This window comes from Struthio camelus, chromosome 13 (genome assembly GCF_040807025.1).
Source record: "Struthio camelus isolate bStrCam1 chromosome 13, bStrCam1.hap1, whole genome shotgun sequence".
Lineage (NCBI taxonomy): Eukaryota > Metazoa > Chordata > Aves > Struthioniformes > Struthionidae > Struthio > Struthio camelus.
In genome coordinates, this window is record NC_090954.1 from 2,608,188 (window position 1) to 2,635,428 (window position 27,241).

At 42.8% G+C, this 27,241-nt stretch overlaps 1 protein-coding gene across 3 annotated transcripts in view; it reads right to left on the reverse strand.

Moving 5' to 3' along the window:
- Positions 1-27,241, reverse strand: part of PDLIM4 (PDZ and LIM domain 4) — a 62,278-nt gene that overhangs the window by 34,598 nt on the left and 439 nt on the right. Inside the window, exons 2-3 of one of the 3 annotated variants that reach the window (XM_068959182.1) lie at positions 12,990-13,196; positions 11,165-11,316 (exon numbers count right to left, since the gene is read on the reverse strand). In XM_068959182.1, the coding sequence (XP_068815283.1) occupies positions 11,165-11,316; positions 12,990-12,998 (161 nt within the window). In that variant the 5' untranslated portion in view covers positions 12,999-13,196. Of the gene's footprint in view, positions 1-11,164; positions 11,317-12,989; positions 13,197-26,988; positions 27,102-27,241 lie in introns of those variants that run through there. The other 2 variants (XM_068959183.1, XM_068959180.1) reach the window with 2 other exon arrangements.

Below are 27,241 nucleotides of genomic sequence, written 5' to 3' on the forward strand. Positions count from 1 at the left end.
TACTGCTTCCACATTAAGAATTTCATCTGGAAGTCCAGAACAATGAAAATGCCTAATTACATTGGCAGAGATCATCATTATTGTTTCCGTACTTTGTCCCCTTGCACTGAATTAGTCTGATGTTTGTTCACACTGTCGATGAGACTCAGACAGCTATGACGTTCTCACTCTGATCTGCTCTGGAGACCGTGTGCCAAATCCCTAAAGATTTCAATTTGCCAGTAAGTAAGAAAGGAAAGATTCATGAAGTGATTTTAATTCTAGAAGATTAAAACAATGAGCAACAGTAAATTGTCTCTGCATTAAGCTAAGGCATTGAGTTATTGAGTCATCAGGAAGAGCCAACGCTTTCAAGTTAAAATTTCCCAGTTTGGCATTCCCCTGACAAAGGGGCCACACTGTCTGTACCAGAAAACAGCTAGACTTATGTTTTCCAAAATCACTATAGACTTCTTCCTACTTTATGAAAGACATAGTCAGATTTTAGCCCTTAAGTTTGCATGTAGAATCCCATTCATAGTTAGCGCTTTTAATGATTAAACTCAAAGGCTTTCCTTCAACAGCAATTCTTCGGACCTACCAAAAGCTTTCATTTCAGTACAAGCAAGACGTAGCCTTTTACTGCCTCCACCAAATCACAATACAGAATGGCTCAACAAAGCCAGGCTGACCTCAGCTACACAGCATCCAGCTGAACTACCCTAAAATTAAACCGATATGGCAGAATATAGGTTCTATTTTGTATTTTTAAGATGTCCTGCAAAGCAGAGGGGACTGAAAAAACAGCCTCGACAAAAAGAAACAAATCAACATCACCTGAACTTTGAGAAGCATATGTGCTTAGACAAAGTGACTGCCTCCTCTCCCTCTCCACACCAGCAGCTCAACACCAGGCAGTTGGAAGCAATGAAGAGGTCCTCTGCAGGCTCACCTAGGCACACTGCCAGGATCACGTCCAGATAGCTTTTGAGCATCTCCGAGGATGGAGACTCCAGAGCCTCTCTGGGCAACCTGCTCCGGTGCTCAGGCACCACTATAAGGGCAGGTCCTGCAGCATAGCTGATGCTTGAAATTCACACCCTAAGTTATACACTGCAATAACTCCAGCATGCATCCACAGCCTTGGCAAGACGAGCAGAGGGGTCTGCAGCAGTCCCCCCCAGAGAGGGTGGCTCAACAAGCCCTGGAGCCGCAGGGCAGACAGGAAGGATGGCTGCTGCCAGCGTGGCCACCCCATACTGCCCTGGAAGCTGGCTTGTGCCTACCGACGCAGGCACATCCGTGTTTAGGCAGCAACAAAGAATCATCACACTTTCCTAAGGTAACAGGCAAGAGATCAGACGTCACACTCGAGTATTCCAAGTAGTTTAATTTACGCCTGAAGGACAGGGAAAGTGTTTTCAGATGTGCTGTATTATGTTGTAGGGAATTAAAGTCAGCTATGCGGACATCATTACCGTGCATTAACAACGCTCTATTTTATTTTAATGGCTGCTAGGACAATACTAAAAAAATAACTTTACCTGGGTTAGTGCCAGCCCTTCAACATGTGGCTTTCTGGGAACAGACCCACTAAGACGACAAAATTAAAAAAATAAAGAAAATTGCAGACGCCTTTTATCCCACAATTTGTTTTCTAAAAGACTCAACGTAATTTTCAAAAGATTACTTGCATATGGGCACATACTTTCCCAAAATGTTTTTTCACCTGGTAGTAATCTGGAAGTCTTGCTCTCTACATTTATAGAGTTACTTTTAAGTTGCAAGAATTCCTGGGTCTTATTGAATTTCTGATTTCTCCATCCCCTTATAAACTAACATTTGGGCAAAATGCCAGACTGAACCTGGGACACAGCCATCTGCTATTGTACAGCAGAACAGGTGGGAGCAGGATGACAGCTGTGCAAATTGCACAGAAACAACCATTTCACACTGTTTCACCCCAACCTATTCAGTCACTGCTAGGGGTGATGGCTTTAGCTTACTGCCCACCTCCTGAAAACTGTCCGTCTCCAACGACATTGCAACTAAAGCAGTGATTGAAAAGGTGATCTTTATGACTGATATGGGCATTGGCCTCCCAGGACTGAACCAAGTCTAGAAGCAGCTACAAATGTTCATGATTGCCAAGGATTATGAACTTCATAGTAGTAACTGGAAGATGTTGGGTCTGTCCCTACAATGTTAGGCAACACTCATCCTCTCTACAAGGAAGTTAAGGCTTTGCCTAACTTAGTGGACAGTCCTCAAGGAGTTTCAAAGGGGAAGCTGTGATTCACTTTTTCATTTGACTTTTACTGGAAACTTGAGAACATCACAAATTGTAATGCTTCCCCTATTCCAGCAATATTACTGCATTGCTTACAGCAAACATACATATAACCTCATCCTCAAGGGAAGCTTGATAAAAACTTGCACAGAAATGGGGGGGGGGAGCTGAGTGAAAGCCTCAAAAGGAAGTCAGCTGCATGAAGGTCCAGGGGCCTTTGGGGCTACATTTCCAGGATATTCATTACTGGGCTTTCTCTAACTGAAAACTTACACTTCCAGAGAAACATCATTCCTGTAAAAAGAACCAGCTTAAATACAAGACCTTTGTAAGTTCATTCTCCAAACAAGGTAGAGCTTTAATGGTGGATTGGTTTGTGGTAGCCCTCTGCAAATTGCTTGTGTAACTAATGGAAGCAAGATTTGGTTATCGATCCCTGGGCAAGATACGTCTCGCAGTTGCGAACAAATACAGAGTTCTGCACTTGGGGCTGCTGCTTTCCCTGTTCATCCAGTCTCAAACAAACGCGAATAAATCTGATCCGCACTGCACACAACACAGTATGTCATTGCCATCTGTAAAGGAATCTGGGGTTTCCCCAGACTTGCTTCTTTCATTCCTGGAGTTGGACAGAGCAAAACAGAGCCCATCCCATTTCTCGTGACCTGGGAAGAGGTTTACTCAGCTACTAGTCAAAAAGAAGAGTTATCGTCTCTGAAATAAGTTCCTAAAAAGGTGCACACAAATGCTTTTCTACCTATAAGAATACTCACTTTAAGAGAAAAAAGAAGAATAAAAATTAGCGATGCAGATCGCACATTTGTTTTCCTAAGGTAAAACCACGTAGATGTAAATATACGCACACAATTACCTCAGCATCCTTCAGCAAATTCTACTTAAAATCCTTCAGCACTAAGGGTCACAGAAATATTGACAGAGATTTTTTTTAGCCACTAGCGTGGGGAAACCGTTGCCTACTGTACTGATCAGCATTACCCTGCTCTTTCCTTGACCTTCACTATCTCCATCCATTTTCTCCTAGTTCCACTGTAAATCCTGCACAGCAGAGCCCGTTTCAGCTTTGCACCCAGCCTCCCTATTGCCAAAGCTAGGTGTGCTCACATGGTCATACCGGGGCTCTCAGCTCTACCTGAGGTTGGACAGATGCTTCCAGCCAGCTCTGGGCACGGCCAAGAACCCCAGTATTACTACCAAAAGAAAGGCTTACAAATGGATGGGCTTGGGAAGAAACACATCAACATTTCTTCTTTTTTTTTTTTTAAATCAAGTTCACAAAGTGTCAACTCCTCTATGCATTACAAGAATATGTACATGTTATTCACAGGAAAGAGGAGGAAAAAACAGCGTACTTCTTTCCTTATACCGAATTTCTTCACGCGTATAACTTAGAAGCAACTGCACGATGTGAAGACTCCTGAACGAGGCTTACTGCCCGATGATCTTTATCCACACATCTACATTATTTAAAAGACTGAAGTCCCTGGCCTCCAGTCAAATAAACAGATTTTGTGATTAAATACCAGGATCTCCACAACGTGTTTCTCCAAGTAATAATTCACAGGGGCGCTTAACAAGAGGAATCTTCCTTAAGCAGCTGCTGTATACCTGCCACTTACTTTCCTTGCGCACGTCAGTAAGAGAAACGAGGCAGCTACCACGCTACCTCGGCTTGGAGCTCAGGTACAAAGACAACGCCAGAACATGCCCGCTGATTTATAATCACAGCATCCTAAACCGTCCTGCTAAATCTTCATTAGTGCTATCACTTACTCTCTCCCACATAAACCAAGTGATGTGCACTGCTGCTAGCTGTTCATACTAAGCCCACTTGAACTCCTACCCTTGCATCTCAAAGCCAATAACCGTGACCTGAATGCCTACCCTTTTTACAGGAATGCCTAGGTAATTCCTCACACATTACATCAGTAACCGCATGAGCGTCAGTTATATAAATTGACTTCTTTCATGAGCAGATGAGGATTTTCTTCTGCTCCACTTCTGAACAGTAAAGCTACTGTATTATTTTGCTTTTTACAGTACTGGTGTTCAAAATGGGCCCTGCACATCAAAAGGCAGAACTCTGCCCAATGAAGTCAGCTACAAATCGCCCACTGACTGCAACAGGGACTGAAGTAGATCCAATAAAGGCATTAGAGAACAGCAGTGAGAAGAAAGAGGGGGAGATCCAGTCCAAGAGTACTTTAAGTCCTTAATAAAGGTGAAAGTAGAGATGGGAAATCTATACTTTAATGCAGACTAAGTGGGGTCTGCCTCAGAGACATGGTGTGGAGAGTACCCTGGATGATGTGGACTCTCTCAGCTGCAGGAGACACAGGGAGGCCCTAACCCAGGAGACAGCCGTAACATCCCCCTCACAATGCAGTCTTCCCAACCAACATGGGCTTGGGGCACTATCCAACTGCTTTGGGAAGGATGCAGCATATCCTCACATACTCCCTGCTGGCAGATGACAAAAAAGCTTCAGAGAAAACTTCCTGGCTCACCGTCCCTCTCTGGAGCAGAGAGGCAGGGACTTTCCTGGACAATGCTGCCAAGGACTTTCCAGTGGCATGTGTTAACAGGAATGGCATAAGTGATACCACAAGCTCTCCTGTCCAGTGCCTGAGGTCATTTGTGCACTCACACTTCTCAAGCAAAAGTTTTCAGCAAAGCACAGATCCAACCTTATTTTATGGTTGCTTTTATTTGAGGCACAACCAGATTTGAAATAACAAGTCTTCCCTAATAATCAGGGCTGCAGCACAGCCACAGGAGATGTTAATATTTGAAGGAGTTGGAAAGGCTTTCTTTTAAAAAGATACACGGTAATGAGCAAGAACAGGGCAAGCTGCACTGTTATTCTAGTTATCTTTGGGGCCCAAGTATATTGCATGCATTAGCCTGAATGCCAGCTACCTCCCAGGACAAGAAAGTGTTGACCAGGAGAAAGAAGAAATTGATTTAACGTGCACTTGCTCATGTGAAAATATGTGACTGCAAAGAATCCAGATCTGATTTATCAAGTCAGCAATTTTTTTTATTGCTAATCCTTTGTCACTGTTACAAAACAGAGCAGCTTTTCACATCTAAGGTGATGACCATTTGGAGAACAAAATTCCTAGGCTCTGCTGACCTTTATTTTTCCCTAAATCATTCAGTAGAAGGACATACAATCCACTTAATTTAAAGCAGCCTCATTTTCTGAGCACTTGTTTGATTTTCATTCTTGTGAAGACTCCCTCACCACCTCTCAATAGGAAGCCATCCATACAGGTGCTTACCTTTGGAAATGCCCACTGAAATTAGCAGTCAGCTTCTGGTGAACAGGAGGCAGTTGCTCACTTCATGTTTTGGGGCACAGCTTAGGCAACCCCAAAATCTTTAAGAGATCGCAATGCCAGATGTGACATTGCTCGCTGGTTATGGCAGCAAAGTTGACCTCACAACCAGACTAGCGAAACAAGAGCGTTCCAAGGAGAGAAACAAACGTTCCTCCCATTTCCCAGGAGCTGCATGCTGGAATTTTCATGCAACTACTCCAAACATGCTGGGAAATAACGCAGCTCCTTTCTGCCAACATAGCCTTGCTTTTTGTACCTTGCATCTTTTCTGCTGCCTCAAGTTTTTCCAGGGGTCACACTGCCATTGATCCCAAAACTACCAACTCCTTCCAAAATACAATGTGGCTTCCCACTCAGAAACCATGTCAAATGCACTCCCCAACAACTGGCACGTTCCCTCGGCTCAAAGGCATTACGCCAAGAGCTCCGATTGCCTGGCTTCCATTATGTTCTTTGGAAATTAGATGTCTGTATGTGACCAGAAACTCAACTTCTTTTCTTCTGTCTGCCTGACTACAAACAGGTGCTGCTGTTCATCTGGGTTTTTAAAAAAAAAAAAAAAAAACCACGATCATCAAACCTACGGTAACAGTCCTAATGATAGACTGCTCGAGTGGGAGATACACAGGCCTATTTCCCAAGCATCCACACAGTCAGGCCTCACTATTGCCAAAGTTTGTATCCTGACAGAAATCTCACTTCAGCTATTTCCTCCCAGATATTGTGGGGAGATACTGTCTGTGCTGTACAGGAAAGTTTCAAACACTAATGTCTTATTCCAGGAATAAATGGCCAGTCATTCTGGTTCTTTGTTTGCTTTCTCACCCGTGTGTTCATGGATGTTACACAGACCAATTTGATACATGAGATAATCAACATCATCCCAAATTCCATGGGGCGTTTGGTTGATCAACACCTCCAAAAAAAAGTCGGGCAGTTCACATAAGGATATCTAGGTCTGTAAATCTGCCCCTTTTTGACTGCACAGCAATTCTCCTTTTCTATTTTTTCCTCTTATATTATTCACCCACTCTGATTTTCCCACTGAACTTTCTAGTCAAAGGGCATTTAATGAATACAGTTTGAAAACAAAAACAATCTTGTTAAGTATCTCAATAAAACCTAGTGTCAAGAGTTCGCTGAGAAAGGGTACAGGATGGAAAAACCCCAAAGAAAGAAAAAAAAGAATGAAAGCTCTTCATCAAGAGGGTCACTGGCCTGCTATCTGCTCATGCTGTCCAGCAGCATGCTCAGTGCTAGATTTGTACTAAGTCTTCTTTGGTAAAACATAATTAAAGATCAGATCTCACATGTCTTCTGTAAAGACATACAACAAATAAGCCCATTATTTCAAACTCACTGCACAGACAAACCACGCTTATTTAAAAATTAGTGCCCTCTTGTTGAGTTGCAAACCGTATTTTATCAAAAAGGCACATACATCAAGGACACGGCTTGCAAAAAAGCAATCTGACAAATAGTAAGCAGCCATTGCTCTGCACAGATGAGCCCTTGCAGAATCCAGTTTGCTAGCAGATACACAGAGGGGGAGCAGTGGCTTAATAAAAAAAGTAAAGTGCAGAAAACGACAAAATACCTCCCTGCGGTGTTACCTCCCCTCCGAGACTGTTTCTCTCACTAACGTGAGGTCACTCCGTTCTTAGAAAGGCAGATGCTAAAACAGTGATTCATTTTCACTGAGGAGGTAGCCCTGGATACGTTTTCAGCAGTGATTAATGATTGGGCAGAATCATCTGGAATTCAACAGGTCGCTTGGGAACCAGGAGAGAAATCCAAGAGTCACGTCACCAAACACTCGGTTCGGGCCAAACTAAAAATAGATCTAATGAAGTGTCAGTGGAGTTGCTTTTTTTTTTTTTTTTTTTTTTAAAACAGTAAGAAAACACAAACTACTCAATTTTTCCTATCAAGAGAAAAACCACACTTTGGTGTGACAGCATGCTCTCGAGGCGCTGCCTAGACGCATTTGCTCGCTAAAGAGCCAATGGAAGCAATCGCAAGATCACGCACCCGAGCTAAGCCCACCACATACAAAACAGTTTCTCTTCACAAACTGCTGTCTACATCTGTCTCACCAAAGCCTTAGGATCTCTTTTTTGCCTGACTAACTTACCAGAGCTGTTAAAAGTTTTCATGAATTGTAAGTCTTGAGAAGATTGTAATGATCTTGTTGGGCTTCATTTGCTTTCCTGCTTAGAGAAGTTCACGCAACCTCACCCACAAATCCTGCATCGCCACAAACCTGCAGTTTGTTATCAGCAATACCTGCAGCAGAAAATCCATCACTCCTCTGGACATGCTGATAAGTCTCAAAGGTAAAAATATTCATCTTTGCAGGTACAGCTGGACAAATTCAACCTGAAGCCACAAGGCCTTGCTATGCCTTTATCTACATAAAGCCTTCCGTTATCAAAACCTTCTTTCCATATAGCAGCTTCCAGACCACAGCTAGGTCATTAATTTAAGTTTCCTTCTCTTGAGATCTGCTTAGTTTGCCTAACTCCCACCAAGGCACCTACTCAAATTGCTGTAAAACCCTCACGCACAGGGAAGTAGTGCTTTGTGGGAGAACAGAGCTATACCAGTGTGATGCAACACATTTCTTCTCCGCACTACGCTCAAGACAAAATTCCTCTTTTAGAAGTAGAGCAATCCACTTACATCGAGATATTGCTAACGCCGCATACACTAATATATTAGCTACAACCACAAGTGTTATCATAGTACTGTCAGCAAGATTTTAGCATCGCTTTTTTTTTCTTTTTTTAAAAATGAAGATTAGACCAACACCAACAGAAAACTGCGTGGGAAAGCTGTGCACATCCCACATGCTTCCCACCAATGCTCCACGGTATCAGTATGAATATCTTTGACCACACACAGTTATGTGAAACCATCAGATAACCTTGCCAACAATTACTGTGCTATGAGGGCACTATGCTGAACTGGGACACAAGGCTTTGACACATGCAAATCTGAAAGGCAGGCAGCAAATCACCTACTTGTTTTCTATGGATAAAGCTGAAGCCCGGACAGGCAGGATTAAATAGCACCTGAAACAGCTCCTGAACCACTGCAGTTTCAGCACAGTACATTAAAATACAATAAAAACAATCTCTTTACATTAATATGCCAGAGTAAATAAAGTTCAGAAACCACTAAGTTATTTTGTCTGATGGAAGTTGCTATCTTGGGACAGTTAGAGCAGACAGCTGGATGCGATAACATCTTCAGCTGTCTGATTTGAACTTGCTACTGCATGTTATTTAGTGGCTCATTTCCCAACCCTGACCCCGATCTGCTGAGTGACCTTGGGCAAAACATCCTCCTCCTCATCTTCAGCCATCAAGTGGAGTTAGCGATTGATAGAAATGCCTTCAGGTCATGGATTAAAAAACCTCTATAGAAAGTTTACCATTTTTTAAAATTATTATGGTCTTTAGTCATAGCTGGCACTTTCTGCTCCAGGCACAGACAAAACTGGTTTCTGACCCTTATCAGGTTTGTCTCAGAGCTGTTTGAATACAATTTGTTCAGCACTAGCATCACTGAAAGGTTGGATGTTAGTTACCAGTGTAACTTCGGATCTGGCTCTACAAATGGAAAGTTGTCTTTCTGTTGCTGTGATGATAAAGTCTCCACTCACTATTCATCCAGACATAAATATTTGAAAGATAAAGTTTAAGTACCGAGTAACTTGAGTATTACAAAATGACACTAGACATACTTTCAAAATTTGTCGAGTTTCAACATTAGGGAAAAAGGAATACTAGAGGATCTGGTCTAAGTCAATGAACAGACACTGATTGGTAATGGTGTCTGTAGTGGAGTGGAAAAAATGGGAACCCAACCCATAGCAAATTCACATAACAGAAACTCCCATACATTAGAATAAGAGTTCCATTTCAAGGGTACCACACTTCAGGTGAAAGCTGTTTTCAGCAAAACTTCATTTTAACTCATTATGGAGATGTTTCCTTGTCAGCCATCTCTACTCTCAGTAGCTCACTAACACCCTCTCACCTTCTTTATTTTACATGAAGATTTCCACCTCTTCCTTCTCCTCCACTTTCAAAAGGCCAAAGGAAATTCTATTAGCCTAGGGAGAGAGATTAGAAGGGAATCTTGCTTGTCCTACTCTTGGTACAAGCCCTATTTAGGGTAAAAGATGGTCCAGTCTCCCTAAAACCTAATGGAAAACAGAACCATCCTCCTCCTTGGCTATGTGAAATACTATCTGTTTGAAGGGTTTTGGCAGTGGTGGTGGTGGTGTTCTTTCTTCTAACGAAAAAGCCATTTAGTTTCTATAATAGTCTGACCTCAGTGGGCCTCTACTTAGGTCAGGCACTTCAGACACTGCAGTGTCATGAGACATCAAGAACAAGATTAGGCTTCTGCTTCATTTATGACAGTGCACCTTCCACATTGGGACAGGGCCTTGTGCAACTATGGTCTCAGATTAATTTTCTGGTCAGAACAGTAAATACTTTTTAAAGAAAGTATAAACAGTAGATGACAGCTCTTTATAGCAGGAAATGCCTTTTTAACCTGAAGTGGAAAACTGTATAGGTTTAAATAAGCCTATTACAGACACTAGTCATTTATGCACCTTATAAGCAACACTCATTTTGACTGAACGATTAAGGTAATTTGTGACTTTTATTAGAAAGCTTCAGTTACAGAATTAATTGCTTTATAAAACAAAACAAATTCATTCCTACAAACTCTTGTTTTGCTTTCAAATATTCCAGAAAAGTGTGAATATTTGGCAGCACCTTCAAATGTATATTCATTGAAGAGACATATTTAGGAAAGTGACAGATGGAAATTAATGAAACGGGAAGCTTCTCCAAATCAAGATTTGGATCTCAGTGCTACTCTTCTTTGATTCTACAATAATTAGATTGACTTAAAGGATCCAACCCAACCCATGGTCACCATAGGACCTACAAGGGGTGAATGAGTATCCAAACAGATGTGTAAACTGGACCTGCTTATTCTATCAGTGTTATTTAAAAAGTAATTTTGTTTCGCTGCTTTTAAAGACATAGAACAATTACAAAGACCACCAGAACGTATCCAGAATTGAATCTAACGACACATTTACTCCAGGGCCAGCTGCAAGCCTTCTGGAAAATCACCAGGCAAAGCTGATACATAAAAAAAATTTTAAGTGCCAATACAGTTTTATTCCAACATTTTCCACTTTGAAGAAGTACACGCAAGAGCTATTGGCAAAGCAGCATTATCTGCTCTCCATGGGAAAAGAAAGCTCAGCTTTACTGTATGCGATCATAGTAGGAGTGGTAACTGAACTGCTCTATTAGGAATTCCTTTCTCATCTTCCCTGGTCAGGAGGATATACGTTACAATGTAGCGATTCAGAGAAAAACAGGAAGATATTTCAGGTTGCAGAGTCTCGCAGAAAAACTCATCAAGGACTTAGCTGACTAACACAGACAGTACCTGAACTGATTAAAGAGCAAAGTGTCAGTGATGTGCAGTCACTTACCTGTTCACAGAGAGAAGGAGCTGGTCCATACACGCTTTGATCTTGTTCTGTGCTTCTAGGTGTGTCATGTTTTCTGTGCTCTCTCCATTTATTGCCAGAATAATATCTCCTGGGCATAGGTTTGCCATGGCCGCCTTACTTCCAGGGTTAATCTGTGCCGGGAAAAATAGAGTTATTTAAAGGAACATTCAGTCTAAAAGGAGACACGTTTCTTGGAACAAGAAGCAGATAGAGCAAATGGTTATCTATGGAGAAGATCTATGCATTTTTACCTGCATAGATGGCACCTACCACAGCTTGAATCCCAAGAACACTAGCTGAGGTATCTGCCTCAGTTTTCTGAAGGCCATGTTCAGCAGTAATGACATCAGGTGCTGGCTCTTTCAGTTAACAAAAAGATTTCTGTCAACCTCAGTCTGTATGTCATCAGATCCTCTCTTCAGATTTGGTCTCTTGCTTAAAATAATGAAATATCCTCTTTAGAGAAAGTTAGTCCCTTAATTCCTTTGACTCATTTGGTTTGCAGGCTTTAAAATATACTTTGAGGCCCAACTCCTAGAGAGCACACAAAACCCTGTTTCTCTGGAGACGTGATTTAAGCATGATAGCTCATCCTAATTCCTTCCTGTGGAGATGTCGCATCCCACACCAGTTTTCCCTGACCGTCATTCAAATTACTTGTCTCATTCTAACTTTGCATGGAATGTCAGGTTGTTCATTAAATGTCCACAACTCTTTCCTACCGTTTTTGTAGGAATGCCAAAACCTTACAAAACTCTAACTTCTTTCCTGTGGAACTAATGACAGGCCCAACCATTTGTGGCTGAACGCAAGGCCAAACCCGCAGCTCGTAACAGAGTTTCTTTGAAATTACCATTTCATTTACATTAGGCCAAACATGCTTTATAAATTTTTGTATTGTGGCATTTTGTGTTATTGCACAAGCAGAACAGGTAAACAGGTTTCTAACTGTTTAAAATCTTAATAGCTACATGTTTGTCCTTGAATTTTCTGTTCAGTCACTCAGAGCATCTGTTAATGCTCTGATAACTAATCATATCGTTTATCGAATGAGAAAGTGCAGTGTGCCTGACACTGCAGTTATTCATATCTCACTGCATTTAAGATACAATGGTACCCATTTAGCCCTTATTTATATTGGTATAATCCTTTGTTTCAGGAGATGGGTCACTGCTTCATCAGATCTTGCACAACCACTGAAGCACATCCTTTGAGGAGCAAGCAGCCCAGGTGGAGAAGACACCTGCTTCCAGAGGAACTCGAGAGATTCCACCCTCGACCCCTGTGTATGTTACAATTAATCACCAAATTATGGCCTATATAGTCCCTTGGCAATGGCATTTTCTCATGGCAGAGGGTGCAGAGGAGACACAGACCAAAGCCAAATGAAAAACATCAGTTTAGCTTCGCTTTCTACTGTACCAGAAATTGTGAACTGTGCACAACCTAAAGTTACACAAAACTGCCTTCTCTGACATGGATGGCATATCATGAGCCAGTTGCTACTAACTCACACTATCAATTAAAAATAACAACAACAAACAAAAAAACCCCCCACATTTGTAGCATCATTGGGTTTGGTTTCAGAACAAAATTAAGAGCCATTCTGTGATATGGCACAGAGACAGATTTGGAGGGAAGGGGATCAGAATTCTGTAAATCAGGACACAGCTCAAAAAGCAGAATCACTACTTCATTCTCCACCTCCCTCGGTGCATAATTTAACCTGGTAAATGCAGGAAACCAGATCATAGTGAAACAAGTATACGATTTTTCAAACAGTCTGAGATTAAATTCCAGTCACCTGTTTCATGATGCCAATAAGCCCACACGACCCCCTGCACTTTATTATTAATCAGATGGCCTTTTTAAGAGAGGCAGGCACACGTTTCTTTTCATCTTGGTCCGATTTTGTCAGTTCGTATTTTCATACGGGATTTGAAGCAGATCCAGGCTCACCACCACCCAAAGCCCTGTGGGCAACGTCCTGGAGCTCCTCCTAGGAACCAGGCTGGTAAAAGAGCAAGAAACAAAGGCACTTTTTGCATTTAAGCAGAACTGGCAGCCTGAATTAAGCCTTTTGTTGCATTGTCAGAGTAAATCAACATTTGCTCTTCAATAGTTTCAGCTAGACTGTTTAGCTCTGAAGAAACCACTGGGCTCCCTCCTTCCCTTGTTTGCAGGCTGGCCTATGACTCAGCTCAGAACAAACAATAGGAGGTATTTCTTAACACACCACCTACATTAGCTGTGGAGCTCTGACAGAGAACACTGAACACTTCTTTTGTTTAAACATAGGTTCAAACAAAACATAACATAGACCAACGCATGCCAGGAAAACAAAGCATCTCCAGACACTTGGCCGTTCTTATACGCTGCACTAGGTGCCCACCATTCAACCTCTGCTGCCAACAGCAGCTATTGGAGCAACAGACCTCTGGTTTGACCTGGTACAGCTGCACCTTGTTCTGTAGTGTCTATTCAATGTAGTCGAAACGTCCGATAGATTCTTCTCCTTGCTTTGATCTTAACCAGATCTCAACCTGCTTGGAGAATAAGCAGGATAATACTCACAAATGGGACTCTTAGCTGTTTCCTATTTTTAGTAACTGGTTTACTTCAAGTTATTTTGGCAATATCTTCATACTAGAATTTTATGCTCTCCTCAGAAGTGACTGAGGGCTCAAAATGAAACTACATTTAAAGAGCTCATTAGTTTGAGAAACAACATCTGTGTCATGCTGGCTTAGGAATCAGTAATATGCATCAAACCTAAAGTTTATGTTTGTTAGTGAATAACATTTAAAAAGCTTCAAGTCAAGTTCTCCTAACTTATAGCAGTGCAATGTCATTGACACCAAACAAGCCACAGGGAAGCCCAAGCTACTTAGAGTCTGTGGGACACCGGCTTTGGTCTGGGATTGCATCCGAGTCCTGAATGAACAAACCCCAGGGAAGGCCACGTTACTAAGAAGGCACAGGACGCTGGCCTTGGTCTGGGATTGCATCTAAGTCCTGAAGCACAGGCTCTCGGGCGAGGGCAGCATTTTACCTGCTTTCCTGCATGCAGTCCACACAAAAAGCCTAGAGGAAAACAGAGATCTCTGGAAGGATGAGGATGTGTTAACTGCAATAACCTTTGATCGTAACAGAGCATATGCTTCCAGTGAAACATCTAAGATGACCCTCTATTACCATCACAGGGAGATGAACAGCATGTGATAAAGTAACAGGAGGGATCTGGGTGTCTCGAGCACCTATCGCCAACTAGCAGCAATCGGTTCCAACCAGAACACTCCAAGTTCTCCAGCAGTCAGTTTTCTCTATAAATTCTAGCTACTGCCAAGCTGCCTGCTAAGAATCTACTGTCCCCATGTTCTGCATGTTAAGCCCAGCCCTGGAGAACCTCAGTTCTCCACAAGCAATGTGTACCATAACTATCTGCACTGCATGTTGCTGTAAAGTCTATACAGTTGGTGGAATTAAAGCCCACTAGTGAAAAAGAGGTTTTGGCACACCTTTTAACAGAGGCACTGATTCATGCCTCCATTCGGAGAGAACTGGTTACTGATCACAGCAAACTAGGTATGTGTGAAGTGAAGGAAGCACCCACAAGTTTGAGAGTAACTGGATATATTAAGTTAAAAACACTGCAAAAAGTCTGCACAGGGTCAGTGGACTTCTGCGTTCTTGAAATGGAGTCTGCATCATTTCCAAAGGAATTTATATTTAAGGATGAGACAGGCTTAAGGAAAACATTGACAAAACTTTTTCTTTAAATAAAGTTTTCTTTCAGTGCTAAGAACAAACTTTTTAAAGGTAAAGCTGAACGAACACTAAAGATACATAACTTGAGCTGGTGTGAATAGTTTTCAGTGGAACTAGGACAGGCTGTGTCAGAACTTGTCTCATTGCATTGCGCACAGAAAAGCAATGTGGAAGCGGAGTGCTCCGAAATGAAGCAAGCCCTAACTCACTTGCTATGCTCCCGATGCCCTAAGAAGGGAGCACAAATTCCTTCCTCAGAGATGCCAGCCGCATCCTGTTTGTGCCACATCTTGGCTTGTCCATATTGGAAGTTTATCAGCGTTTGGGCTGTTTGCACATTTTGTCCTCCAGTGATGAGTTCAAGAATGGCATTTGCGTGGTAGTGAGTAGCTAGCACAGTCCCTCACATCCTACCAAAGCCACTGTGGCTACAGGGTGCCACATGACTGTTATCTTAGGACCAGAGTGAAATGCTGCTGGTAAATCACTTAAGTAGGTGAAGCAATTACAGCACTTTCAGCTTGCTTTATTATGAGCTGTTGTGCCATCTTACTGCTGTACCTGTTTGAATTCCCAAAAGCAATGTTATGCCCCCTATTCTATTCTCAGTACTTCTGTCTTCTCAGTTAGATGCTCATTTGCATCTTTGAGAATTTAAGTTTAGTGAGGCTGCTTATGTTTTACAAGGCTTTTAGTTAAGAAAGAACTAAGCCCTCTGTCTTATGGCCACAGGAAAAAAGCCAAATTATCAGATTTTCACTAACCTGCTTTTTTGGTATAACCACAATAATGAAATATCTTATAATACACCTATTTGGAAACAGTGCAGGATGAATGCGCTGAACACTGCCATACATACACCAGACACTATTCAGATCATGGAGTCACTGTTTTGCGGCATTCAGTGCCAGAGCATGCAGCCTCCAAAAGACCTCTCCTATTTGTACCACGGTGGTGACACGTTCTCAGTACACGTTCAGAGCAATCAAGTATATGGCAGTCAAAATCATAGTAAACACTATGGGCTTACTAAAGAAACCTATAAATAATTTGTATTGAAGTCTCCCTAAAGATTTTTTTTTTCAAATTAGGTAAGAATCCAGCCTCATTCAAAAGCTCTGCAATCTGCCAAAGCCATCAGTAATAATCTTACATGACAGTGAACCTAAAACCAATGTGAACACCAGGCCATCAGCTAACTCACACAGGCCAACATGCTGCGGGGTATTGTTGCCCTCCATTTAATGTTCTTCTACCAACCTTAACCCAAGGCCACCTGATGCAGACTTGGAGTGAAGTTGCAAAAGACAGTTTAGCCAATCTAACAGCTTGTCCAGTAAAGGGAAGACCTTCTCTCTGCATCTTCCCCACTCTTGGCCCTGTGGTCCAGCCTCTTCCCTTGTGTCAGCTTTGGTGCTCAGGAGGTGTTCTCAAGGAGGATGTTTGAGACTTGGATGCAATTCAGCAGAAGAACTGAATGGCTTTCTGTCAGCGAGTCAAACTGACTCAGTAAAAGGGTCTAGTGAGTGTAAGAGCTGGCACCTGGGAAGGGATGGACTTACCAGCTGGTGGTAAACTTTTCATGAGATGATGATTAGGCAGATCCAACATGGTCATTTGTGCTGGATACCTAATACCCATCACAGTCACTTCTGCATCTTCAGCAGGAAGGAACTGTAAGGGCCTGAAACATTGCAGGACCAATCATATGCACTGGGGAGTTCACTGCATGTGTTTTCACAGCTCATTTTGTGCCTGTACAAGAGCGTTCATGTGTACTCTTCCCGAGGTGATCAAGCACAGCTGTCTGCTCTGGGAACTCAGTTGTAAACCTGTGTCATTTTTAGTGCTCCCCCAAAGTTAAATAATGTCAAGAGAGAACAATGCTCTGCATTTAACCCCTTCACAAAATAAGCCGTTGCTTCTTTGTTGCTATCCAAAAAATGCAGATTTGTAAAAAGATTATAAACAGAAAATACTAAAAGCAACAAAAAATGTGCATAGCTAACAAAAGGGCATATGGAAATTTACTGAATACATATTCAGTATTCACTAAGCAGCTCCAGGCTCTCAAGAGAGCAAAAGCAGATTCACCATGCACAGACAGCAGTTACTGTCTTGCTCCAGAATTCAGTGCAGTAGGAAGTCACAATCTGCTGCTTCATTATATATTTAAAAAGCATATCCTCCCTAGCCCCCTCAGGACCAGTGTCATTTGTGACACCTTCGTACATAGTAGTATGCTCTTCAAAATCCCTGTAGTTTTTGTTTTTAAGGAACAGACCCCACGAAACGTCCCTTCTTGCTGCACTCTGCCTCCTCCTTCACTACAGGAGATATGGCCACAGCACTGAAAGAATCACCGAGAAGCTGATGTTAAAGGACTATGGGAAACTCGAACACAGGACTGAACCAGCACTGAACATGTAAATACCTCATTTTGCCATGTCATCAACTAGTGAACTGTGTCTGCACATTTAAAGATGGGCTGTGGCTGATTTCTAAGAAGTCTTTCCAATTCCTTTTTCCCCCCCACCGCGTTTCCCAGCGTGGCCACCCACCACTCTCCTCCCCTCCGTGGGCAGGAGAACAGCCTCGATGTGTCTCTGCGAGGCTGCCTGCAGCTGCTGACATGCCAAGAGGTCAGCTCTCCCCCCGGACACTGACACATTTCCACCACGATGCGAAACGGGCCTCTCCAGAGGCAAACTTGGAGAGTGTGCTTTCAAACTTGCAATGCTGGCTGTGGGAGATATCACTAAGCCAAGCTGCATTATCCCATGTATTAAGAAAAACAAACAAATAAAAAGCCCCCAAACAAGTGGATACTTTGATGCTATGGAATAGATCTGGGAAAAAACCCAAAACCCAACAGTGGCTATCTTATCTGGCCCCTGGAGCCTTGTTATGATTTATTAAGTGCTAGGATCTGACATCAAGCCAATAAAATAAAGCACATTAAGGCAACAGTTGTATAAAGCTAGTTGGTGCTGGGAGCTGTGCAATCTAATTTAGTAAGCAAGGTTATTTGCACTAAGAGGAGTTTACACTTGAAATACAGAGTGTTATACTTTCCCTCCTGGGGATCAAACACAAAAGTGTGCCAGGACTGTAAAACCAGTCAGGGCAGAGAACATCTTACAGGGCAAAACCCCTGGTTATATTGTGCGAATCTCTCATCGCCAGCTCAGCAGAATCTGTGACAAGCAGGGCAGGAAACAGTCCTCCAAATTTCCCTACACACAAACCCACAAAATAAACCAAGAACTCTCTCCCTCCGCTGGCCCCGAGACCTTCTATCCTCTAAGAAGAGGCATCCTGCAACATCTGCTATGGGTTTAGACTTGCTGCGCAGACTCCACTTTCTCCGTGCTTGCTTGCCTCCAAGGGCATCTATCCTGATACGGAGCCTCCACAGGACTGCAGAGGTTCTCTTGGAAAATTGTGACTGGCAGGGCCCAGCATCCCAGTTTTATCCCATCCACCCACCCCAATGCGGGGGGGCATCACTCAAAGCCGAATACCACCCCACAGAGGGCTTAACTTTGCAGAGCTGGGGAAAGGGCAGAAAAGGTCCATCTGGGCAAAACCGCTTCCGAATTGAGGGTCTCCAGGACTGGGCCAATACCGAAAGCAGAAACAATAAATACCTGAATGAAAACTTAACTTCTTAACGCTAACTCCTTTTCTTACTCTTAGCAATTTCTAAATCATTAAAACGTGCACTCCTATACCAACCCACACAGACCGCATCACTGTGTACTCATCAATGGTACGTTGTTACAGGCAAGTCGGAGGCATTTTCTGTTCTGCAGGCATGATCAAAAGCTCCTGATTAAAGCCTTTGAGAGGCTTTCAAGATAGCGTGACAAAATTCTCAGCTCTAAACAAAGAAAGCTTGTTCTATTATCAGGCAGCACGCTGTAAGGCAGCAGATGCTCTTACAGTAGCAAGATCTTTTAAAACAGGAAGAACCAAGAGTTGAACTACTAACTAATGAAGATAAATTCCCCAAATGTTTTAAATAGCCTTTCCAGGGGTTCTATTTAAAGCATTATTCTTTGACCTAACACATGTTCCTCGCAAATCCCCTTGTGTTTCTCCAATTGCTTACACAAAAGTCCAATGTATCAAGATATTGTTTAGGTATGCTACGCAGCACAGTAAATGAAAAGCACTATTCATGCAACATGAATTCATTTAACTACCAAAGAAAACAAGATAGAAGACACTTAAGAGAAAAAAACAGGGAAAAAATTAGACTATGACTATTATAAAAGGCAAACACATGAAAATCATTTTGAATCCAAAATGATTTTCCACTGATAGTTCCAAATCAACATTTAGAATCAAATTTGTACACTGAAATTTCTGTGCAAAGAAAAGGCTGAGAATCGATGAAATCCAACAGACAAATTTTAAAACCACCAATGGGTCTCCACTTCACATCCTCATGTCAAAGCATAAACCTCAAAGTGCTGGTCAAGAAAGTCACTGGCCATTCAGACACCCAGACACCTTTGAAGTCTGGCTCGTTTTCCAAAAAGCTTCCATGACCTCATCCCAAGGGTAACCAGAACTCCAGCAATACTCAAAACCAGGTAGCACTGGTAAGTGCCAGTAAATGTAAGTACTACTAAATGCCACCCTGCTTCTCTTCTCCCTCTCTGGCTCATATTCAGTGAAGAGTTTTCCTACTTACTTCTTCCTTGGAAGGACAAGCTGTGGACACACTTCTCTACAACAAAATGACTGACTGCCTTAACCACTGTAGTTGCCACTATACTTAAAGGTGCTTTATACTTACTTCTGCTACCATTGCTCTCTCGGTTAGCAACGTATGGATAAGAGTGTGCCCCAAAGGTCGGTCAGCAAAGACTTAACATAGGTGTACCTGGGCTAGCATGGACATTACATGCCATTCAGCTCGCTGGCTTCAGCCGCATGAGAAAAAGCCTTACCATCATAATAAACCAGTCTTAGGCGGGTTAGCAGTCAGCTCTACTGGCAAGTCTTTCCTTCTCCAACCATCTCACAACTACTTCTTAGACTGTGAACAGCAGGTTTGGTTTGTGAACAAAAGTCTGTTTGGAGAAATCCCCTGGGTGCTTCACAGGAGACAAACAGAAGCTGTTTGGCTCTTTCCATTTTAAAGCATGGGCTTTCTCAGCCAAGAAGGGAGGTTGTTATCATTTCTGTTACTATCAAAATCAGAGTGGTGACCCCTATATCTTTACATACAAGAAATTCTTCAAATACAAGAAGTTTAAATTCAATTGGTGGGTAAACTGAGGTCTTGTTCTTGTGAAACAGGTGCAAGTTATTCTTGCATAGCTTTGCTATCGCAGGGGCTTGAGCTTTTTCAACACCCTTGCTTTCTCCTAATTTATTCCCGAGTGCTATGTTTTGTGGGATTTGGTCTTCTGTACTAAAAGCTTTGCACATGTTAAAGGGTTCTGGGAAGTGCTTCATGGCTTGTGGTGAACGACGGCACACAGTCAATGTCACGTAAGCCTCCCAGCTACGCTTCTGCTACGCGGGTGCCTGTTACTGAACAGTCCTGGATTCAACCTCACTGACGGTTCCTCCTCTAGCCCTCCATTGCCCATATTAATAACAACAACTTGAAATAATCTTTAATCAGCTATATTTTCCTATCTGAAGCTTGTACTGTAAAAATGTCTTTTTCCAATAACCTGCAATCTGTCTACAAGACAGGTTTCTGTAAAACTGTTTTCAAGGTCTAACGGGTGTCAATTTGAATTGCAAGTTTCTCCTGCTGTATTTGACAAGAAAGAGCATGGTAGGGGCTTTGAAGGCATCTTTATCACGTTTGGAAAATTTACTGGCCGAAATACTCTTGCATAGCAAGTTTTTAAATAGAGATATTTGCTATTTGGTGAGAAATTACTTTTTCCCCAGATCTCTGCAGGACGTAAAAGCTACTTGAATGACACACTGTGGCTCTACATTTTTGCAACAGCTCCAAGTAACCAAGTGAATCCTTGTTTTGCTTGAAATTTGTTTAAGTACTAAAGCTAAAGCCAAACATTCTTAAACCTTATCTTCCAAGGCTCGTTACAAGCCTGGTGTTAACTGCCATGCAGGGATCCATGACAGTAATGAGCTTTTGCTAGATATGTTAGTGTTTTGCTTCAGTACACACCTAGCAGCTCTGTGCTGACAACAAATCAAGCAGAGTATTTTCTGTTACTATGTTAGTTTTAGCTATTTTAATCAATGTCACCAGATCTTGAGGAGTCTGCTGCTTTCTTTCACACTCTAGCACCTGTGGTCTCAGGCAAAAATAAATCCACTTAAAAAATTATTTGTTTTCACTAAGTGCTTGGGTATCTAAAAACCATGAGTCAATATGTTTTAAGAAATCGGGAACCAAAAAAAGTTAAAAATAAGATATTTAAGAAGATCTTATGCCTGCTAGGACTTGACATGCGATTCCTGCAGGTTTATGATTGTCCTTTTCCCCCTAAACTACAAAAAATTTAAAGTAAATTGAATTGCTATCTTCTCCACTAATGTCATACAATCCATAATAACATATTTGTCTTAAAACTCTGCTCTACCACAAGGATTATCACCATCTACTGTACTATACCATCAACAAAAAGTTTACCAAAAAAAGAATTGTTCACTTATTTCCTTTGTATGCTTCCTGTATTAAAAAGGTCACTTTAGCCACTTGATACAGGGACAAAACAGAATGAAAAGGTAGATATTACATTTAATGGTCATGTGTGTTTCCAAAGTAACTTTGAATATTGGCTCCAACAGGCAGTCTTTCACCCTTTCAAATGAAGTTGATGTCAGTTTTCTAATGTTTTAGAAAGCTCTAAGTCCCCAGTAACACTGAGCTCTTTCTGTTTTGTTGAGCCTGGCAGAGGTCTGAAGTGCTTAAGGGTGTGTTGAGTTTATTTTGCTAAGCTCGCACCAAGGTCAGACCCTGTATGAATGGACGTACATGAATCACTCTTTCCGCCTGGTTTCCCACTCTGGATAACCAACGTGCTTGATTAGAGTAATTAGCATTACGCTTTCCTTCCAGTATATTCTACCACTACTGTCTCCTGAACCAACACAAGCATTTATTCTACTCTTTCAATTATTTAATAAAACCTCAACAATCTCAGCAGCAAACATATTTGCTGCACGCTGTCATTAGTTCTTGAGTGCAAATTAGTTTTGAAGTACCACTGCAGTACTAAGTGTGACAGCACAGATTTCTCACTTGAGAGCTTACAGCAAGCAATCATTGCTAAAGACTAAGGAGAATAAAACCAAGAAAAACAATTTCCTTTCACTTAAAAAAAAATCATCCCACTGGAGTTACGATATTATAAAACATATTAATATACAATGAATGAGAAACAGCTGACTTCTTGGTTCTTTTACACAGACAAAAACATTGAAGACCAGCAGAAAGCAACTGTGGTCCTAATTTTACAGTTTATCAACACATAGCAATTATTTCAGTCCCTCTGGAAGTATATCTTTCCATTTATTAAACAACCAAACACATGCAAGTTACAAATAAAACCAGGAAAGAAAAAAAAAAAACTTATGGCCTAACAGAAAAGCATGGCGGGGGAAGCTTGGAGATGCTCCTCTGGCATCTCCAGTTCTTGCTTCCCCTGCAGAGATACCAAAGTCAAGCGCAGACCAACTGGGTGATGAAGAAGCCCCCAGCAGCCCATGCAGCACAACCCTTTGCCCTCTGCCCTCCACAACCCAGACTGCTTGAGATCAACACCTGCAAGCCATGCCATGAAACATTACTTCAAGTGCACACGTTCTGCGTTCAGGCAGTCAGGATCACAGGGAGCTGCAGGCAATCCTAAAGGAGTAAATGAAACAACTTTTATGGGAATTCCTCTACCAGCAGGATTCCTTGCTGAGTACCCTAGCTTTAATAAACAAGCATTTGTTTGAATATATAGAAACCACTTGATTTTAAAAGTAAACCTGAACTACACGAATAATATCTGGATAACGGATTGCAGATCAATTATTTTTCAGCCTCCTTGTGTTATAGTCATAAACCAACACTGAAAGAGGTATTTTTGCTGCCTTGCTAGAGACCACCAGCTGAACTGATGTTGATGCCAGTTAATAAAGGAAAAACTATTAAAAATGCTAAGTTTTTTTTAAATACAGAAATCAATCCACTTGTGAATAGCCTGTTTAGCCAAGCAAATCGTCTATGACCCTAAAAGCAGCTAGCACTTGGAATAACACTGGCTAAATTCAGTAGAAGATGATGTCGACTGCTGTGGGAGGGGAACAAGTGAGTTTCAGCGATTAAACACATTCATATACTCTAGTTACACTAATGACTAATTATCTTTTAATTTGAGGCAAGGAACAGATCCACTGAGATCCCCCACACAACCGCACAGTTATTAATGTAGTTGCAAGCACTACACTGAAAGCTGCTAAATAAGTTACTCTGTTACTGACCTGCGGTTGCTGGTGAAAAGTGTTGCAGATATCTTAATTAAAGGCTGAAGCATGCCACCTTTCACACAACATGCAAATATGCAACGTCCAGTTCTTAGCCTGATCAGTCAGGGAAAAGCAGTTGAGAGCTACCAGATAATTAAGTCTTAAAACCACTTTCTAGCAAGTCATTAAGGCCAGCTTTAAACTACTGTTTTTGGTCATTCCCTTAACCCCATAAACATCACCAGAAGGAAAAACTGTTGCATCATATACTACATCCAGCTTTAGTTTATTATAAATGTTGTTATAAAACAAGTTGAGCTCCTTCTCAGAGGGGCAGCCCTAGGCTAAAATTCCCTCCCCAGTACTGCGCTGACAATGCGCCCGCACCGTCCTTGCTTGTGACTGCTCCCGGGTGCTTCAGGGCCGCGTGCCCTCCCTCAAAACAGCCAGGCAAACTCCAGCCCTGCTGCTTTTAGCCCCCCAGAAAACATAGGGGGGGAAGTGAAAAACTGGATGTGGCCAAGCTTGTTAAGTGGGTACGTGAAAAAAACACTCCAAGCATATCCTCCCAGATTTGTACTTCTCTCTCATCTGAGAGCTTGTTATTCCTACTTGAGCACTGGCCTCTCTCTATTAAAAAAAAAAAGGGGGGGGGGGGTGCTCAGCATCAGCCGTTCTCAGCTGTTTGAGGGATCAAGTCTATAAGACTTATCAGTTTAAGATTTATTAAACCACAGAGGGAAGAGACCTACTTTCAAGAAAAACAGTTCATTACATGAGTTCACAAGCGTATCTGAAATAGCTGCAAGTGGTGAGCTCAGCGCTAGACTTAGCTGCACCTGCACAAATGCAGTGGTTTAGCAGAGAGCTGAAGGGTAAAGCAAGCCCTGGTATGTCATTGAAGTCTCACTCCAAAGCAGGACTGTTTGTGACTATTCTTCCCTACTGCCAAACCCATACTTTTTCAAATTTATCTTTTGAAGATACTGCCACAGGTGTCTTCTGAGGACTATATTTTGCTTTCCTCTTTGTTCCACTCCAACTGCCTCTCCCTACCTGAGGTTCACAACCAGATCTTCTTTGCACATTGGTAACGTCTCCTGCTCAAGCACTGCTTAACTAAGTCCTACCTTGCAGTTTTATTTTGTACTAGTTGCTCCATTATTTCCCTTCCAACAGTAGGACTTTAGATTCAGGTTCCACTAAGGCAACACTAAAGAATTTTGCCTTCACTTAACCTTGAGCAACCACATTGAGACAGATGGATTTTGGAGAAGCTGCACCCTTGAACAGTTCTCCAAAAAGACAGCTAAGTGTTGCTTGTTGGAGTCTAGAGAGAAATTGTTTCCTGTAGTAGTCCTGTAATAGGCAGAGAAAACTAACTGCTTAACAATTGAAGATTTTTCCAACCCCTACGCATATGCATTTTACAAATGACTAGGAGGAGGATTAAAAACAAAGAAGAGAGACAGCCTTTGGCATCCAGAACTGATTGTGGGTGGCCTTTAGATGCCCAAACCCCAAACTGCAACCTACGAATTCCCAGCTTATCAGTCATGTAACTCAGCAGATACGCAGCTTAGGAGAAGCTGCTCGGCTTGATCCAGAGCTGTAGAGCCCAAGCACCTCGTGGCACATCTCTGCCCTTAATCCCACTAAGGCACAGAAAACGGGTGCAACAAATCAAAGTCCCAAGCAGTCTGTCAAACTCCAGGAAGATCAACAGTTAAGACTCACAGCTGGAAGTGGGAGTCCTGGAGTCTGGTCCCTCCTCCCCTTAGGATTTCTGCTTTTTAAATCTGTAATTTAATGGCATTTTAATACAAATAAATAAAAAAGCACTTTGAAGGAAGCAGAAGTCAGCCAAAAGCCTTAACCATTAGGCTATAGCAACAGGCTCCCTCCCACACTTTTTTGTTTCCAGCCCTGTGAATCTTTGCCCTCTTCTCTGCAAAGTGACCCAGCTTCAGGAGGTGGCTGGAGGGATTCCTACCACCCTCCCCTTTAGCAGCTAGGGGCTAGGCAGGAGGTGGAAGATGTGGGCTTGAAGACCTTCAGGCAAGAAAGGACAGAATTCCTACCCTAGCACCTGGTTGCCTAGTTAAACAGTTAGTTTAATTGTCTACCTAGACAATTAAATAATGAATATAACACCACACCTGCTCCTAGCCACATTTTAAAAGGTAGTAAGCCACATTATTTCTTGAAAGAGGTGGAGTAAGGCCCCACCTTGAGGTGAGGATCCGGACCCCCGAGGAGTCTGACCGGAGCATCTTCCCACAACTCCAAGCAGGAGTTCAGACCAGCCCTGAGTGTAGGGCCTTGTCCTATCTCGCTCTGGCACCTCCCCACTCAGGCTGGAGAAGTGATTTAGGAATCCATGCGCTAACTCTAACTCTCCCCTAACTTTACCCCCTTCAAGTATTATTCCAAAGCCAGCAAGGTCTCTGCTTGCGTTAACATAGAGGCCAGGTGTGCGAGTTGCAGAGCAACTACACTCACATCAACTTTCCCAGCAAGTTGTTTCCACCTTCCAGGAGCCAGCCTTCACAGTACCACACTCCAAAGTATTGCCTCTGACTTTACTGGGGGCAGAATTAAAAAAGTAGGCCTATTTTAAAAGAACACCATGCTCGAGAACATGGAATAATACCATACAATGACTATTTGTATGTTACCTCTCTCTCTCTAGAGAAGTAAAGCTGGCACAATGAGAATCACATTCGTACCTCCTAGGTTTGCTGAATCAAATCAGGAATTCGGCAAGCCACCTGTCTACACAAAAACAGGCTTTGTTTTTTCTTGTTTAATGTTAAGCCAAACACTCTCAACGTAACACTAAAACAGGCTCCCTCCCCTGCATTAAGATGTTCGTTTTGACAACAGGAATATTTTTACAGTCACTGGGGGCTCAACTGTGATACTTTCCACATGAACAAGGAGAAAGTCCAGGAGACTTCCTCACGTACACGAGCCACATGCTGAGCCCTGAAAGCCCGTTACTTCTCCTCAGAGCATGCACACTGTCTTTAACGGTTTTCTGTCCCATTTTGCTCATTCCCCCCTCAGTAGCACGGCCAAGCCTTTCAGTCGCTACTCCCTCTGCTACACACTGGTCTTTCAGTTGCAGTCTTCCCTCTTTTCCATCCTTCTTCTCCTGTTACGCCTCCAAAAAAAGCCCATGTTGAAACATCCGATAAGAAACGATCCAAAATAAAAGCAGACATGTCAAGCCATGTCACTGGCACATCTGCGCTCAAATACAAACCAAGTCTTCAAAAAACATGCCCTCCTCCATAATTATTTCTTTAAAAATCCAAGGTACATGTTTTCCTTTTCCCTCTCATGACTCGGGCAGATGAACGTAAGGGTTTTGGTAAATAATCTGTACGCGTCCAGACAACTTGAAGATACAGCACCTCCCAAAGCCTCTTCCGCAGCGTTTCCTCAACCACCCCAAGAGGAGCCGGCCACGAGCAGAAGCTCCCGGAGCCGGCGGCGGGGCTGCAGGTGCCGAGCACCCTCCGCAGCGCCGGGCCGCACCCGGACACCTCCCCTCTCACACAGCCCCTCACCTCCCCTCGGCGAGGCCTTCTTTCTAGGCGCAGAGGCTGCGACAGAAGTTACCGGCTCGCGCCGCCGCGAGGCCACGCCGATGGCCTCGGCGCCGCGACACCCCGCCGCCCGCGCGGGGGGGGGGGGGGGGACGGGGGAGGGACGGGGACTTCGCCCTCCGCAGCGCGCGGGCGGACCGGCCCCCAGCAGCCTGGGGGCGAGCCCCGACCTCCTCTCGGCCGGCGCGCTAAAAGCTTTGGAAAGCGCATCCCG